This window comes from Apus apus, chromosome 5 (assembly GCF_020740795.1).
Source record: "Apus apus isolate bApuApu2 chromosome 5, bApuApu2.pri.cur, whole genome shotgun sequence".
In the NCBI taxonomy this organism is placed as follows: Eukaryota; Metazoa; Chordata; class Aves; order Apodiformes; family Apodidae; genus Apus; species Apus apus.
In genome coordinates this window covers 11,000,406-11,018,506 of record NC_067286.1, presented here as the reverse complement: position 1 = coordinate 11,018,506, position 18,101 = coordinate 11,000,406, and the positions used below count along the sequence as shown (strand labels likewise).

The following is an 18,101-nucleotide window of genomic DNA, read 5'->3' as shown; positions in this document are numbered from 1 at the left end:
TTTAGGTAAGCTTTGCTGACATTTGTCAATACCACATGCAGTATCAGTGCACTATGTGTTCCTACACATGGACATGAATCTTCTGCCTCGGGAAGATTTTCCAGCTGGAAAGAACATGTACATCACAGATCACTAAGTTTAACTCAACTGCCTCCACATTGCTTTCAGCTTGTTTAAAACATGCTTTCCAGAATGATATCCTGAAGAGAGCAAAATGTGAAAATTAAGCATTTATTTTAATTTTTTTTCCCTCAAATGGTTGATAAATTTTCCTGTTTGAATTTTCCTTCTGGCTTCAGGTTGTACCTTTTCCAAAATACATCTGAAATCTGTAAGTTCCATGAGGATTCTACCACCATTCACTCAATCAAACAAAACTGGCTATTTTAATATCTTCATTCATATACCAGGGGTTATTATTAACAATGTTTTAATTTACTGTTATCTAATTTGACTCTATTCTGTTATTTATTACTGGCTAGGTACCTCTGCCAAAGAGTGCTACTCAACCAAGCACAACTAGCTGGCAATAAAACTTGTAAACAGGAGCTAGCTTGCTACTGTCTTTTATGGGAACAAAAGACAACAAGAAGATCAAATGCATCAACTTGAGAAACAGCAGCCAAAACAAACCATATATGGAGCCATACACATTCTCTGCAGAGGCAACTATAATATAACAAACCAAAAATCTAGGCAGGAGGATGAGAGCAGCAGAAGAGGCAAGAAGCAGCAAGGCAGGGAAAGGGAACACAACCTCAGCAGGGGCTAACAGATGACACTTAACAGGAAAAGAATCATGATTCCACATTCCATTTCATGGAGAAGAGAGATCCAGAGGGAAGATCCAGAAAGTTACTTCAGTCCTGGCCATCACAAACCTAATCTTGAACTACTGAAGCAGCATATGCCAAAAACTTGCCTAGGTTTTCCACTTGTACTAGCTAGACTAATACAAACATTCTCTCTCTCTAACAAACCTTTTTTCTCACATGTATCTAGACTGTCACAGCTACAATAAACCCACCACCTGAACTACGAAACAAGGTGTCAAAATGCATCATGCGGTGAGTTTAAAATCAGGCAGTTCTAGACATAATTTATAGAAGTAATGTTACTCATCACAGTGCTTTACTCAGCATAACCACTAAAAATGGGACTTTAAATACACTAGGTCAATCGACTTAGTGGTACTGAAGTAGCAGGTCAATTATAATGGTAAAAATAAATCTCATACTAAGAAAAGACTAAAATGTATTAGTTTTGACACTGATTTTAAGAAATAACATAAGTGAAAAGTTGCATATACGCATATTTACTTATGTTTTATAGGCTACTTCATTCTAAGAAGGATCTATATTCACAAGAAAACAAATACAAATGTTCACCATCTCCTATGGAGTAATTTAGTATCATAATACTGATGTGATGTGATGTGACGTGTTGTGACATGATGTAATGTGACGGTTGGAGGCTGCCTCGGGCACAGCAGTCATGAAATGTCAGAGTTGGGGGGTCAGCTGAATGGCCCCCCTGGACTTCCAGAGGGCAGACTGTGGCCTGTTTAGGAGCCTGGTTGACAGAAAATTGCCTCCCCTTGGGAAGCAGTCTTGAAGGGCAGAGGGGTCCAGGAAGGCTGCACATTCTTCAAGAAGAAAATCTTAAAGGCACAGGAGTAGGCTGTCCCCCTGTGCCAGAAGACGAGCCGCAGGGAAGAAGACTGGCCTGGATGAACAGGGAGGTTTGACTGGAATTTAGGAAAACAAGGGAGTCTATGGCCTTTGGAAGAAGGGGCAGGCCCCACAGGAGGACTCAAAGGCTGTTGTGAGGGTATGCAGAGAGAAAATTAAAAGGGCTAAACCCTAACTAGAACTTAATACAGCTACTGTCATAAAAGACAATTTAAAATGTTTCTACAAATACATTAGTCTCAGAAGGAGGGCTTAGGAAGAATCTCCATCCTTTACTGCATGCGGGGGATAACATAGCGAGAAAGGGTGAGGAAAAGGTTGAGGTATTTAATGCTTTCCTTGCTTCAGTCTTTAAGAGTAAGACTAGTTGTTCTCAGAGTACACAGCCACCTGAGACAGGGATGAGGAGCAGAATGAAAGTGCTATTATCCGAGGCAAAAATATCAGTGACCTGTTACATCTATGAGACACACACGAGTCTATGGGGATGGGATCCATTCAAGGGCACTGAGGGAGCTGGCAGAAGTGCTCACCAAACATTTTTCCATCATTTACCAGCAGTTCTGGCTAACCAGGGAGGTACCAGTAGTCTGGAGGTTAGCAAATGTGACCTCCACCTACAAGATGGGCTGGAAGGAGGATCCATGGAACTACAGGCCTGTCAGTCTCACCTTCATGCCAGAGGCGGTTATGGAACACCCCACAACTTAGCAGTACTTAGTAATTCTTGTGATTTTTTAATAGAAGCATAGATGTAAATAATATTTTTGGGAAAGTGGGATATAGAAAAGAAAGGACAAAAGATGTGTTAATTCACTGTGTAACAGCTACTGCTCTCTGGAGTCTGATCAATGGCAGGAAGTGTAGGGGAGGTAGGGGAAAGATTAGCTGATGCCAAATAAAAATAAAAATAAATAAAAACAACAACTAAAAATGGTAATGGAATGGTAAGAGATTTTACAAAAGCACCATGTAACATAAAGGCATGATAGGAAAGCAAGAATGAAACTGAAAATGGTATTCTAGGAAATGAAAAGAGTTTGAGAAATGGGCTGTAAGAAATAAAGTAGTGCTTGCTGAGCACACAAGCCATGGGGACTGGGTTGCATAGCAGGAAAGATCTGACGAAAGTTACATTCTGCCAATTAGATGTACAGTTTTCACATGCAAAAGTGGTGACAGGCAAGAAAATAGATGAATTTGGCATGGATAGGTTGCAGCAAAGAAAATAAGTTTATATAAATGATGTGAATACAGCTAAGAAAATGGAATGCTAAGCAGCACTAGCTATACGTGTATCAATACTAGCATTAATAAATCACTATTACTATACTGAACTTCCTTCACATGTACAAATTGGTGACATTTAAAGTTCCAGAGTCTTTTGCCACAATGTAGATGATGACTACCTTAAGCACTCATTTCAGAAACGAGAATTTTCAATGTTACTATCTCAAAACTAAAAGTGCAGCAGGTATAGTAAACTTACATTTTTGAAGAGCTGTTCTGCAAGTTCTCTAACATGTTTTATCATTTTTGGTGGATTACCTTCCTCGGCTTTAATTCTTTCAACTTCAAAGGCTACCAACTTCGAAAACAAAACAAGACAATAAAAATATTGATAATTGAATGGAAAATTACTTATTTCCTATTTGAGTTATTAAATGTTAATCTTAAATGGAAACTGAACAAAGAAAACTGAACACTGAAAAATACGCAATGTCACGTTGCTCTGGAACATGAGGCATTTTCACTTTCTTACAGAACTTCCTTTACAGGAGATTTTAGTCGTACCTAACACAAAGTTCTACATACCTGAAATTCCTTTAACACTTTAATATACAATTGAGACTTTTCATACATACTACTATGCAGAATTAATACCAAACTCTATTTGCTCTCTACATTCAAATAAAGCCAGCACAGTAAAAACATGGCCTTACTCTTTTAAATGAAAAAAATGTTTATCCCACCTTATATGGTTGGGTACTTATTCAATTTAATATTTATTAATTGCTTTTACAATGTTTCTAAGGCTATAATTAAATTACTCAAAACAATCCCGTACTAGCCCATGATACAGTATGAAGTTTGAAACCTGACAATAGGAACAGCATTACCATTATTTATACAGCTGTTTAACTTCATATATATGAGTAGGGCATAATTTTATGGAATTATAAACTTCATATCATAAACAGTGAGGATTCAGAAGCATTTCAATAGTTTTTCACATGCTGAAGTACCATAGGTACATTTTAATTTCCTTGGTAATAGAGAAATAATTTTCACCTCATCAAAAAGATCACATGTTCTGAAAGGAGGACCCCTCTCTGACACAAAACCAGCAAATGCCATTCCATTGAGAACTTTGGTTAGAAAGTCATTCTCAATTAACCCTCGCTGCCCCAAGAAGGCTGCCTGCAATAAAGACAGGAAAAAAATAATGTATTTTATCAGTATCAAAACTACAACCAATTATTTATGTACTACCAGCTAAACATTTTCACCAGCTTATAGTAATATGAGGTACTTTCTAATTAAATAGAATCTTTTATATTACCTAGTATCTTTTCATATCTAAATTCAGGAGCAATGCAACAGGAAGTTTGATGCACACATTTTATAAATCTCACAGACAGTAACAGAAAACTAGTACTTTGAATTATCATTTTCAAATTACATGTATGCTTTCAAAATTCCTTAATGATTCCTCAAATGCTTCTTTGTATTAAACACTTCCGTTAACTTTGTTTCACATTTCATCATTGCCCCTGCAACTATTCCCACTAAAAGTCATCAACACAGTGCTATGCCAAAATGACATGCTTATCACATGTAGATTATTTTATTTTTTTAAACTTCAACACTTGCTCAAAAGGCAAGCTTGTGGGAATAACATGACACAAACAAAAATACATTAACTACCTCTGTTTTACCTTATGGAAATGAATTACTGGTTCAGCATGAATTCTGATCAGCTGAAGACACGATCGGTATCCTTGGAAAAGTTGTGCAAATAGCCTAAGGAAGATTGCTCGCACTTCCTTATCCTGTAAACAGTCATTGAATATGCTGTTAAAACACTCATTTTCTAAACTTTTCCATGCTTTGTGTAAAGCTGAGAAACACCTACAAACTAATCAAACAATGCAGCAGTGTAGCATACCAAGTGGAGATACTTGTACACATATGAAGTTATCTTACACGAGGGCAGTTTTGCTGACATGTCCTCAGATGGCAATGACAGATTTAGTACATATTCACCCTTTTACTCCTGCTGCTCTTTCCTACGCCTGTTCTACAGCTTCTGGGCAAAGCAAGTTTATCTGTTGGAGTTGTCATATGGTGAACCACATAAAGGAAAGCGGGTATTTTAGCCTGGATTTACTCCCTAAAAGAAGTGTGGGTGTGCAGCACTACACCAGCAGTGCTATCGGAGCGGGCAGAGGCAGCAGAGAAGTACAGGAGCCTAAGTTGGCATTGCTGGTGTGGTGGGACCCAGGCTCAGAGTATGACATGCATCACCACAGTCATCTGCTGTAACTCTGCCAGCTGAGGAGACTGCCCTAAGTGTGCTCAGCTACCTGTCCAGGACTCTTCCAACTCACATCTCCACTTGTCAATCTACTAGAGCCAAAATAAGTCAGGGTTAGTTTACAAAGTTTAAAAGCATAGATCTTTAAAGCCCTAGTTTATTTTTATTTAAATGAGTGTGGGACTGCTTACAAAAACTTCTACGGGTAAATGGAAATTATGTGAACAGTTAGGGGCAGACGTGAGGCAGTGACATCTTCAAGCTGGCCCAGGTGCAACTGAAGACTGATCAAATCCCATTCCACCCATATTGTTTTTGCCTAGCTAGGGTACCTGCTCAGACTGCTGCCATGTCTGTGTTTTATGACCTCAGGTTTTACAGTATCTCAAGGACTTTTAAAACAAATTCTAACTTCAAAATTTACAAGCAGCAAAGAATACTAGATGAATGAATCAGGTAAACAGCTGATCAGGTAACAAACAAGCAAATACAACCTAAACAAGTTAAAGGTTGTAATGATTTTTTATAGAAATAAGTTTAGGTATATACAAGAGTCTGTAAAGCTGTCCTATTAGAATACTCTTCTGGATGTCTGTTTATTCTGCTCTGGAACATCACTGGTGTTATTCTATTTTAACTCAATTTTGTAAGGGCTACTTTACTGAAGGATATTCTCAGTTTCTTTGTGTCCAGGCTGATCTCTAGGATTTTAACAGGTATATTTGCAGTCTGACTTTTTGAACTAGTTGAAAACATGGTTGCTTCTTTCAGATTTAACAATATTCTTATTTTGATACAAAATTACATTGATTTATAACTTCATCATTCAAAGTGAGATCTTAGCCAAATTTTGCCATTAGTTAAAATGACATCTGAGTGACATTTTCTGAAACCAACCTTAAAGCAAGAAATAAGAACAAATAATATTGTACCACTTCAGAGTTTCAAGTTTTTTAATACATCTTAACAAAAAACCCAAGATATGTTCTTAAATTGAATTTGCTTTTGGATTTTAGTTCAAACTATCAACTCATGATCAATTCTAAACACTCCTACAAACCAAGAAAAGCAGCTTTGCCAAGTTGTTATCACAGCTTCACAATCACTTTTATCTAAATCAACTAGTTTTTAGTAAAAAACCTTCTACAGACTTATTTTATTATAGACAAGTAGATATTGTTTCATGCAGGTTGATGTTCATGAAAGCCAAATCCAATGCTAAAAAACATATAGCTCCTTTCCCAATATGTCCAAGCATACAATGCATAATAATTATCACTATTATTGTAAAATCACTGATTATTGTTTTACTAACACAGCTACCACTTCTATGTTTACTCTAAAATCTAGATCTTGAATGACCTTTTTAATGTTTATTTTTTCTTGGGGGCGTGGGGTGTCTAAAAGAGAACTTAATTTCAACATTTACACACATATACAAAAAGACCAGTTCTTCCATTTCTGTAACGTTCTGCAGCTTTACTGGTGTACAAAACAGAGAAGGCACAGATTTAACTCAATAAACAGCCATACTAAAAGAAAACAAGGTGCTTCCATATAAATATGTTTATAAAAACTTCTAACCCACAGACAGCTATTAGAGGGCAGAATGCAAAGTCCAGTGGCATTTCTCTGCTCCACCAGCAATACTGTAAAGGATATGGCAAAAAATCCACAAAGCAGATATTCCTAGAAGAAAGTTAGCCTAAAATTCTAACAGTTTTCTACTTAGAAAGTCAGATACAACATGGAAATCTTACCAGCATTTTAGAGTGTGATAAAGCTGTTCGTGGTGGAGGGAATGCATAATCAGCAGTTTCCAAATCAGGATGCAGAACCTAAAGAATTAAAAAAAAATAAATGTTCCCCTCATTTTGCTGAGGAAAATGCAAATTATTTTAAAATTCTTTCTCAAATTAATATGCACTGATATTAAATACCTCAAATAATACATATATTGGGTTAAATTATGAATGGAAATAAATGTTATTATGTGTGGAAATAAAGGTGGGATTGATTTTTCAACTTCAGGTTTCTGTAAGTCAGTAAGTTATCAAAAACTCCTATTACAGTAAATGAAGTGAATCAATATAGTTCAGGATTTTAGAGTTGATTCATCTGATACAGTTTTAACGGAAAATTCTTCTTTTTAAGATAAAAAGATTTGTTCAGAAACCTCCAAATAACGTTTTCTAAATTACAACATTATAATAGATTCACAGAATAGTTTGGATTGGAAGAGACCTTTAAAGGTCACCTAGTCCAATCCCCCTGCAATGTGCATTCCTCCTGTAGCCTTGTCTTCTCCAGCCTGAACAACCCTCACTCCCTCAGCCTGTCCTCATAGCAGAGGTGTTCCATCCCTCTGATCATTTTTTAAGCCCTCCTCTGGACCCACTCCAACAGGTCCCTGTCGTTTCTGTCCTAGGGATTCCAGAGCTGGACACACTACTGCAGGTGAGGTCCCACCAGAACAGAGGGGCAGAATAACCTCCTTTGACCTGCTGGCCACACTTCTTTTCGTGCAGCCCAGGATACGCTTGGCTTTCTGGGCTGTGAGCACACACTGCCAGCAAATGTCCAGCTTTTCATCCAGCAGTCCCCACAAGTCCTTCTCCACAGGGTTGCTCTCAATCCCTTCACCCCCCAAGCCTGTACTGAGGATCAGGACCTTGCACTTGGCCTTGTTGAATCTCGTAAGACAATCATACAATGACAGTAAAAAGACAAATAGAACTATTTTGTTTTAATTCCCTAATGAAGAATCGGCCACTCTTGAATATTGATATAGGAGCATCATACAAATAAACTTGAAATCTTATTGGTTACTCATTTGTTAAACGTCAAGAAAATGTACAGGTGAAATGAATTCATGAAAACTGAAAAGAAGCTAAAATGAATAGCAACAATGCTGATCAAATACCAAGGTTCAACTCTTCTTAAAAAATCATTATTTGAAAGTAAAAAATCACCAACTTCCTCTTGAATAGTGAAAAACATTTTAGTAGTAAATTACTGATGATATTATCTCTAACTTCAGATAATACATTCTTCTAAAACCAGGAATGTTGGTGGGAATCATAGCTTTAAATCTCACATTTCCAGTATGTTTGAAAGCAACTTAATACTGAAATTCAGTTTTCATTCTTTAAATATGTGAGAGGATAGAAAATGGGGTTGTATGGAAACATACTAAAGAAAGTGCCATTTGCGTCTGATGTAGCAGTGGCTCTGGCAGTTGAGAAAGATGAATACATTCAGGAATTTTAATTGTGCCTCCATCCAGGTCTGCTATGATTACATCTAACTGTAAAGGAGAAACAAAAAAATCATTGGTAGTATAAACTGTGAGTGTAGTTTAAACACACAACAGTTCAAATTTAATGATATGCACATTAAAAAAATTGAACTACTTCAAAGAGCATTAACTTAAATGTACAGCATGCTTCTCATAAGGGAAATACTCCAAATACTTCATATTACTGAATCAAGCTCTGAAAAATGAATGTAAACCAAAGAAAGTGAAATTAGCCAAACTTTCAGAATTGAATTTCTGTTTCTGGATGTCCCAGGTCCATGTTCAGTCATCTAACAAGCTGTTTGCAAAAGGACAAGGTGAGGACAACTGTAAGTTAAAGCATATGGTTTTAGGTACCTCTGTAACCCTGGTTCAGTTTCTCCAAGCACATGCTTAAGTAAGGATAAAATAAAATAATTGAGGATACATTTGAGAATTGTAAGTGAATTATTCAAACTCATGACAAACACATGACAAAGCTGGAAACAGATCCACTCCTTCCCATCCTGCCATGGATGCAAATTGTTTCTCTTGTCTACTTTATTGCCCCAATGTATTTACAAAAGAATTGATGCTTCTTTTCTCCTCCTGATTGTCTTGCCTTGCCTTCTATGGTAGTATTTTAAAAATATACATATTATTCATCTAAGTATCTCTGAACCACAGAAAATCTCTGCAAGTAAACACCACAAATGACACGGTGGCTATGAATATGTTGGGTAGATGTACTTACAAGCTCATGAATGTCATTACGAAAGACAGAATGTACGCCAATTATGAAAGGTGTTGGTGAACTGAGAACTTCCAATAGCTGTGCAGGCAGAATTGGAATATAGGGATAACTGTGAAAAGAATAATAAAAAAAAAAATAAAAGCTCCCAACTATCCCTTCACATAAGGCAGCTTTTTTCATTAAAATTTAAAATACATAAATAAAATCTTTGATACATTTAAAATTTACTATAAATACTTGTATTTTAAGAATGCAAAAGGTGAAAGTATGTATTGATTATTTCTTTATAGTGTCAAGCTGCTAAAAGAACACTGGACAGTTACACTGCAGAAATTGTCATATTATAGGGTCTACAATTTATTGTAAAGAAGAATATTTTGCAAAATGAGGAAAGACTATCCATAGTTGTAGCATTTATGTTATATGGACATTCTATTTGTCCACAACTTTTAGGTAACTAGAGACATTGAAGTGATACATAATACTTTAATTTTAAAAAGATGGGTGGTTTTCTGTTCAGACACCTACAGTTCAGCTTTTTCTAAAATATTATTAATAAGAAATATTTAAACAACATCTTTTGCTTTGATTTTGAAATGACAACTAAACATTACATACGGAATTCTGTATTTCAGCTTTGTTTACTTGATTTGATAATTTTAAAAAGTTTAGTCTTTTCATCAGAGCAACATGAAAATCTCTATCTAAATTGATCAATTCATTTCAACACCTCATTTACAGTTATTAAAGACTTAAATCCCTATCTTAGCAATAAGAAACATATTCCAAAACTCAGTTTCCATTTTTTACTTCTTAATTCTATATTAAAATGAAGCTCATATCTGAAATATCTAAAATAAAAATGTGCTACTAAAATACAAGCATATTTTAAAACAAATGAGTCAGATTTAGATGTATTCTTCCTAAAAAAAAAGTCATTAAATTTTCCATTTCAAAATGTTGGATTCAGATGTGGCTTTTTAGAGATAACTTGTTTATTTAAAGTCATTATCTGATGGACATTTGTCAGTGTCTTAAAACTGTGATACAAGCTACCGTAGCTGTTACCACTTCTGGGTTGTAATGCTCAAAGCAGGGTCAAGACTGAATCTGGATCGAGTTGCCCTGGGCTCTGTCCCATCAGGCCCTAAAACCAACAGGGATGGAAGCACCACAGGCTCTCTGTTCTACTAAGTAGATATTCTCATAATAAAACATGGTTTTCCTGCATCCAGCCAGAAATCTTTCTCCCATTTTGATTCATGACCCAAATCTCTCATTCTCCTGTCATTTGCCTCCTCTTACTTGTTGGCTGCTATCAGGTCTCCCCCATTTCTTTTCCACAAATTTCCACATGGATCATCCCTGTCAAGTTTTACCATCCAATTTTCATTGTGGGTGAGGTTGCTATTGTATTTGTAGATAGGATATCCCTGCTTTGTTTCCACTGTCATGATGCAGTCATCTTATCTATTAATGATCTGTACAGACTACGACTTGTATATATCATTATGATCACCTTTGCTTATTTGAACAAAGCACAACTCCTTTGGTTAGGGACAATGTAATACAAGTTACAAAATGAATTACAAAATTAGTCAAAGATTTCACAAAAATCAAAACACAACTCACCTGTATTTGAGGGGAAACATCAAAGATTCCAGAGCCCTACAGGCATCACTGAGCCTCTGAAAACTTGCAGAGTGAAAAAGAACCTTATTTTCTGTAAGCACAGCACAGAATAAGCTGAGTACATTTTGGATTCCTTAAAAAAAAGAAAAAGAAAAAAAGAATTGTAACAACATGCCAAAAGAAGAATCAAAATTACATTAAAATGTACTATTTTCTGGAGAAATTTTCAAAAAGCATAGGATAAATACATAAATTGCCACATGCCAAATTTTTCTACCTTTTACTTAAATAGTGCAGCTCCCTTGGTATTTTTCAGGTTGTGAAGTATTATCTGAAGGTATTTCTGCATTTCAAATGTATTGTGCATTGTATCTCCCTTTCACTACCACTTTCAAGGATTTCCCCTTCTCAGCACAAAGCCCAGCAATGCTTCAAACAGTACAATGTCTATCTTCTGCATAACCTTCTGTGTATCTATAATTCAATTCTGGTCACTGATCCAGACAACTTTGAAATCTTTATCTCCATGAGGAAAAAATAACTAACCACAGAACATACTGCTGAGCTCAAAAGAAACTGACAAAAGACTTACTTATTCCTACTTTTTTCATGCAGAGCATTCTAGGACTCCCAAGGTTAAAAAAGGGCATTAAGAACGCTCATGTCATTAGAAGGGTATGCTAAGAAGAGCTGACTGTTTAAACAAGCCTCACTAGATTTAGAGTAAGACACATGAATCAGATGATGGGTTTGTTGTTGTTTTTTAAAGTCAATATAATTTGCCTGTGAGACAAAGCCATGTGCTTTCAGGGAAAACCAAAAATACATTTCCTTTAAAACAAAGTCTCATCCTGAGGAGACATGTCTCAGATATGTGAGATATGCTGAAATTTATGAAATTTCCTGCAATATGCTGGAATGCATGATGTTTCCCTGAGGACACAGCTTGTGTTATCAGTAAGAAAGCCTGTATTACCTTTACAAAGCTACTGATTATCTTGCAATCATCGCCCCAATAAGAAGTGTGAGAAACTCTTATTAATATGGTAATTAATACTTTGTTTTGCTTAACTGATTTTTATTACATGTTTTGACAAATCCATTTTTCCACTGATGTTGTAGGAAAATTTGCTTTGCTGAAGTGGACCTTCATTCATAAATATAATGGGATGAGGATCTGGAAAGGTTTGTTGAGAAAAAGATTTCATTCTTAGGATGAACAATTCAAACAAATTATATAATATCTTGTGCTTTCAAATTCCACTCTCAGACAATCCTAAGCACAGACTCATGAAATCACAGGCAGAGAATTGAGAGGACTCCAGGACAGAAGGCCTTTTTTACAATGCTGAGTGAGTTACTGTTGCAAATATGTGCTATTGTTTTCAGGGGCATAATTAGTATTGTGCTAGTATAAAACAAACTGCTTTGTAACACACAGTGTAAGGACAATATTAAAGAAAAAACTGAACTATTTGCCTCCCATGAATGAAATAGCATTCATCAGTGAATAGTTAAAAGCTAACCTGAGACAGTGTCCTTTCTTGTGTATATGCATGAGGGTATATGTATATTTGAACACAAAGTTAGACTCTGCTGCCTGTTTAAAAAATCTCTCTAAGAAATTAAAAAACCTGAACTGCTCTTTTTAGGCAAAACTGCCCTGGATGGTTTTTAAAGTATATTTTTTGTTTTAAACTAAGTTTTTGTTTTCACACCATTTCATTCCACACCAAGTATCTTATTAAGACATTCAAGAATATATTTTTTTTAAATGTCTGACATTTTTTTCCTGTAAGCAGGTACAACATATTTCTCAAACAATCCTCTATAAACTTACCAAGTTTTGGCAGGTAATGCTTAAGAAAATAACATTATAAAAAACCTCATGAATATTCATAAGATTTGGCACAACTAAATGATCTTCTAAAAGATCCTTTTGTGATAAAAATATTTAAAACTAAAAATTACTGGAAAAGATGGTTTTCCATTCTGCACATCTTAATACTGCAATCTAGGCTGAGAAGTAACAGTTCTAAAATATTTTTTGGATGCTACTGACTTTAAACTGTGTTTTACAAGGAATGAAAACATTCATTTTCAGAAAGTATTCAATTTAAATAAAGCTGTAAAAAATTAGCTCTTTTTCTAGCTATATGATAGTTTTTTGCTGTGAATTATGATGATTCAAGAGTCTAGAAGGAATATCTTAATTCTAATACCTTTAAAAGTCCTAAAACTTATCCAGGATCAGCATTTTTCACTTCAACTCTTCTGAATATAGGCTTCCTCATCAGATATAAAAACAATACCAAATTCTCAGCATACATGAACTGAACACTTTGAAAATGCAAAAAATTACTAAAAAATATACATGAATGAAGCAGAAAGCAAAATTTTGCTTTTATATGGAGGACACCTGCAAGTACATCATAGTACTTGAGCACTGACTTTCTAAAAAAGATGATGTGCATAAAACACTCTTTCTAGTGCTGATGTCTGTCTATAAAGTCAAAGCATAATATTGCAGTTATACTGATTTTTGTCTGTTAATAAAATTGATAATATATTGGCTGTAAAACGTGAGATCACACAATCCATTAAGGGTGACTAAAATGATATATTACTATATAGCTGACACAGGCAATCTTCATGCTCATTTATATCGTCAACCTGTATGTCTGTTAGATTTTTATCTTCACCACTGTAAGAAACAGATTTTGGTGTCTTCAGTTTACAGATAATTTTGGAGATCTAGACAGTATAATAATTTTTTTTTTCTGACTTTTCTTGATTGTGTCTTTTAAGAATCCAAGTTCATGTACACTATGCTTGAATACGGGTTAAAACTCAGCATCGAAGTTCCACTGAACTTCAGCTTTTCTACCTAACAGAGTATGTTCTTGGTAACCAGAAAAAATAAGGTCTTCGTATCTGTAAAACTCAAGGTGGGGAAAAATGTACAACAAAAGCAGGCTTGACACCTGAACTCAACTACAGTAAGCCTGGAGTTCATAAGTTCTACCTTCCTGGGTAGGACACAGGGACAATAGACAAAAGACAACACTCATTGGAATAAAAAAAAGGGAGAAAAGGAAGAAATAAGCCAATACTTTTTTTTTTTTTTTTTTAAACAAAATTAAACTATTAAGCAGTGAGAGGCTTTCAGAGTTTCACTAGGGAAATTAGTATGGATTTGCTGTATATTAGTGGCCACAGATAAAGCTTCAGTTTGTACTCCACAAAGGCATTTCTCATTGTAGCTTAATCAGCACCAATACAATTTGATATTTAAGGTGACTATTTATAGCAACTGTTTCCCATGTATAAACTTGATGCTACACAGAATATTTACTGTAAACATGTTTTTATTACATTCCACTAGTCTCTCATGTTCACTACGCATTAATTGGCCATGGAAGATTAATTTGAAATGTTTGCTGTGATTTGAATGCACCAGATGTAGCCCCAGCAAAAACACTGCTTTTTTATTTGCAGAACTTATCATAGAATCATAGAATGGTTTGAGTTGGAAGGGACCTTACAGCAGAGTATTTGACTTGTTCTGTGTAATCAGCGTTGATATGAAAATGCATAACTTACAAGAAATAACATTACAATATAAAAAAAAAAGAACCAAAAACGCATTAAACAATCAAAGTAATTTCTTTAGGTATCTTTCTCAAAAGCCACTTTAAAGTGAGAACTTCAATGGCTCTTGCCCTTCTCTTTCCTGAATGAAAGTTTCACAGCCTAAGAAATACTAATTTTATCCCTAGAGGGAGGTTCTGAAGTTCCTGAGCATTTTGTTTTGGGGTTTTGCTTTCTGCACAATAGAAGTGCTCCTCCATTGAGAAGATAATCACCAATACTGACAAACTTCCTGAAAACAGGATACTCAAGTCTGGAAACGCACTTGCACAGTGACACCTAGGCTAACCACTTCCACTGACTGAAAACTTCCCACAGCCCAGACAGCTTCTTAGGTACCAGTAGTTTTCCTTCTTTATCTCTTTTTTGTTTTTAATATTTTGTATACAATATAGAGGAGTATAAAATAAATAATATTAAATGTACAATATAGGCCTCTAATCTGGCATTTTATTATTTTCAAGATGATAGCTAGTAACTCAATTAAAAATTATTACTCCACAGTAATTTGGAATATATACTTTCAGGAATATGAGCAAATAATGACTGTGAAGGAATTTTTTCATCTGATAGAATCAAACAAATCATAAATAGTAAGACTTTTGATTACTTTCCTATTTTAAATAATTTAAACCGTTCTTTACATTATATGGCTAAGCCGCCCAGGTGCTGTTTTAAGATCTGCATGTTGTTTACTGAAAACAAACACCTCTGAATAACAGCCTGAGCCCAGTTTCCTCATGCTACAAGACACAATCGTGTCTGTAACCTTGAACCCTCTACTGGTCTTCAGACTCCACACTACATCCGATGCTAATTTGTCAGGGCATAAATAGACAACACAAAACACAACAAACAAGTTGATTTTTACAGATTACTCTTTTGCAGTCTACAGACAGACATCCTGTAAAATATTATACATACACTGGAAATTTTGAATGGAGGCTTCCTGACCTTCACTCTTTTCAAGTATTTAAAGAATCTGTAATTTGTACTAAATTATCTGACATCCTACATCAACAAATGTATCATTCTGCCTGCTTCCTGTTGTTCTAGTATTTAAGTATTTATTTAAGCATGATTAAAAAAAAACCCAAACACAAAGCATCCTCGACAAATTATTAACTGTCTTTTATATCATATAACATAAAAAGATTGTAACTAACTTCTTCAGACTTTTACAGAGTTATAAACGTGAGATTTGTTGAATTTGTGAGATTTGTGAGATTAGTTGAATACATTATTATGCCAATATGCCATTCTTGAATTACTAGACACAAGAAAAAGCTTAATAGACAAAATAATCCATAATTTATCCAGACTAATCCAGGAAATGGATCAACAAAGACTGAAAAGCCTTTCTGAAAGGCCACTGGGAGAGTGCACAGTACAAGTACTATGCCAGGCAGTGTCAAGCTCTAAAGATAACCTGGGAAAAAAGTAGAGAAAAACAAAACTCTTTTGATTTTTATTTTTAGATGTAGCTGCATAGCACTGCTAATGAACAAAACACAAGCTTAACTAATAAATAAGTGGCAACAACTGTACTCAATACGTATATAGGTAATCCTTGCCAAATGGCATTAATTTGTCAATCAAAAAACTACATGGCAATTCCCATTAACTGCACACAGTTACATAAATCCCAAAACTGCTGTCACTCAGTTCAGGATCAATTCACATTTAGAAAAATATGCCACTCTGTTATTAGAGAAACACTGCACTGCAGCGAATGATTAATCACTGAATTACTGAATTATTAATTCATAATGAAACTTGCTCACAAATGGGGAGCAATCTAGCTGTGCCAAAAGAGTTTTGTGAGGGTTAATTTATCCTGCTTCCTGGCTGGGTAACAGAGAACATGAGTCAGACATAAGATTAACTTATTTGGTCTTTGTCAGGTTAAGGAGGAAGAGAAGCAGCCTCTAAAGCAAAGAGCCTTCTCCTAAGTTTCCCTCAAAGAATCAAACATGTCACAAATAAATTGAGTGTACTAATTTCTGAGCATATGGAAGCAAACATGGCTGTGACATCCAATACTGAAATCAAAACACATGTTAAGAGATAAACTTTTGATTTTGGAACTGAAGTGAAGGCAATTCACTGTCTGAACCGTGAAATGTCGTGGGTTTTTTTTAAGAAGCAGGGTAGAACAAACACTTCTCTACAAACCAGCCTCTGGGGAGAGTGGGAAGAGGTAAGGAACAGGAGGACCCTACAGAAAGATTCTGGTATAAATGCCATAAGACAACTAATAATTAAACAAGATATCAAAGAGACTGTGAAAGCGAGTACATATACGTATATATAAGATCTCTTCAGCAAATAGATAAATAATCATACCACTATTGGTCCCCTAAAGTCTAAGAGTATCAACTGTGTTCTGTCAACACTGAGTCAAGCAGCTGGTTGTTATCCAAACCCAAAATTACACAGGCAAAAGGAAACGGGGATTAAGCACAGTATATGATCTACTTAGGAAGACGCATGGTGATGTCCGTCACTTGCATGTTGATATCACTTCATTATTACCAATTTAATTAAATCCCTATGCAGACCTACTTCAAGGGAGCAGCAAAAGCCCTCTGGATTTCTTGAGCCTTCAAACACAAATCTGTCAACATACTGAGTGAATATGATCAGCAATTTTTTTTTTTAAATGATACAGCTAAAGACAAATAAAATATTTAGGTAATAAGGCATTCATCCCTGAAAGAGAGAAGTGCAAAACCATTTTATATGCAGTTTTAAAGCTACACATATCCAAACAGAGACTGGAAGTTAAACCAGACAAATAACGGCTACAATACACATGAAAGCACCACCTCTGAATTGTACCAACATAACCTGCATTACCAACTGAAGGTTTGCAATTGCTTTTATGTCTGGCTAACCAGCCAGGCAGCTTCAGTGGAGGCCCATCTCAAATGCCGCTCTACAAATGCAGGAAGCATGGTGTAGTGGTTTGTGCCCAACACGACAACAACGGAATAGCCCCACGGCCCCTCACTCAACTCCCCCCCACACAAACAATCTGGGAAGAGGACGACAAAACTCCTGGGTTAAGACAAAGGACAAGGATGGTTCTTTACTGATTAAGGTACCGGGCAAAAGAGACTCAACTTGGGCGGAAAAAAATAATAATTAATTTCAAACTAATCCAATGCACACAGGACAAAGACAACACAAAGAGCAGGGCCTGCATATGTTACCCCCACCCCTCCCTTCTTCCCAGACCCAAATCACTTTGTTCCCGGTTTCTCTCCCTCCTTCCCCCCAGCAGCACAGGGGCACAGGGGATGGGGTTTAGAGTCAGTTCACAGGCTGGTGGGTTCCTGCTGCTCCTTTCTCCTCAGGAAGAAGGATTCCTCACAGTCCTCCCCTGCTTCCCCACGGGGTCCCTCCCATGGGAGAGAGTCCTCCACCAACCTCTCCTTCATGAGTCCTTCCCACGAGGTCCGGAGCTGCTCCAGCCTGGACTTCCCAGAGTCACAGGTACTTCGGGAACAGCCACCTCCCCTGGCACCAGGGATTGCTCAGCTGTGCAATCAGAGT

The 18,101-nt window shown here is 36.0% G+C and overlaps 1 protein-coding gene across 5 annotated transcripts in view; it reads right to left on the bottom strand.

The window, feature by feature from the left end:
- Window positions 1-18,101, bottom strand: part of SBF2 (SET binding factor 2) — a 259,204-nt gene that overhangs the window by 108,885 nt on the left and 132,218 nt on the right. For all 5 annotated transcript variants that reach the window (XM_051621099.1, XM_051621095.1, XM_051621096.1 and 2 more), the window contains exons 7-13: window positions 10,893-11,025; window positions 9,261-9,369; window positions 8,423-8,536; window positions 6,990-7,067; window positions 4,631-4,744; window positions 3,984-4,112; window positions 3,181-3,279 (exon numbers count right to left, since the gene is read on the bottom strand). In XM_051621099.1, the coding sequence (XP_051477059.1) occupies window positions 3,181-3,279; window positions 3,984-4,112; window positions 4,631-4,744; window positions 6,990-7,067; window positions 8,423-8,536; window positions 9,261-9,369; window positions 10,893-11,025 (776 nt within the window). The remainder of the gene's footprint in view (window positions 1-3,180; window positions 3,280-3,983; window positions 4,113-4,630; window positions 4,745-6,989; window positions 7,068-8,422; window positions 8,537-9,260; window positions 9,370-10,892; window positions 11,026-18,101) is intronic.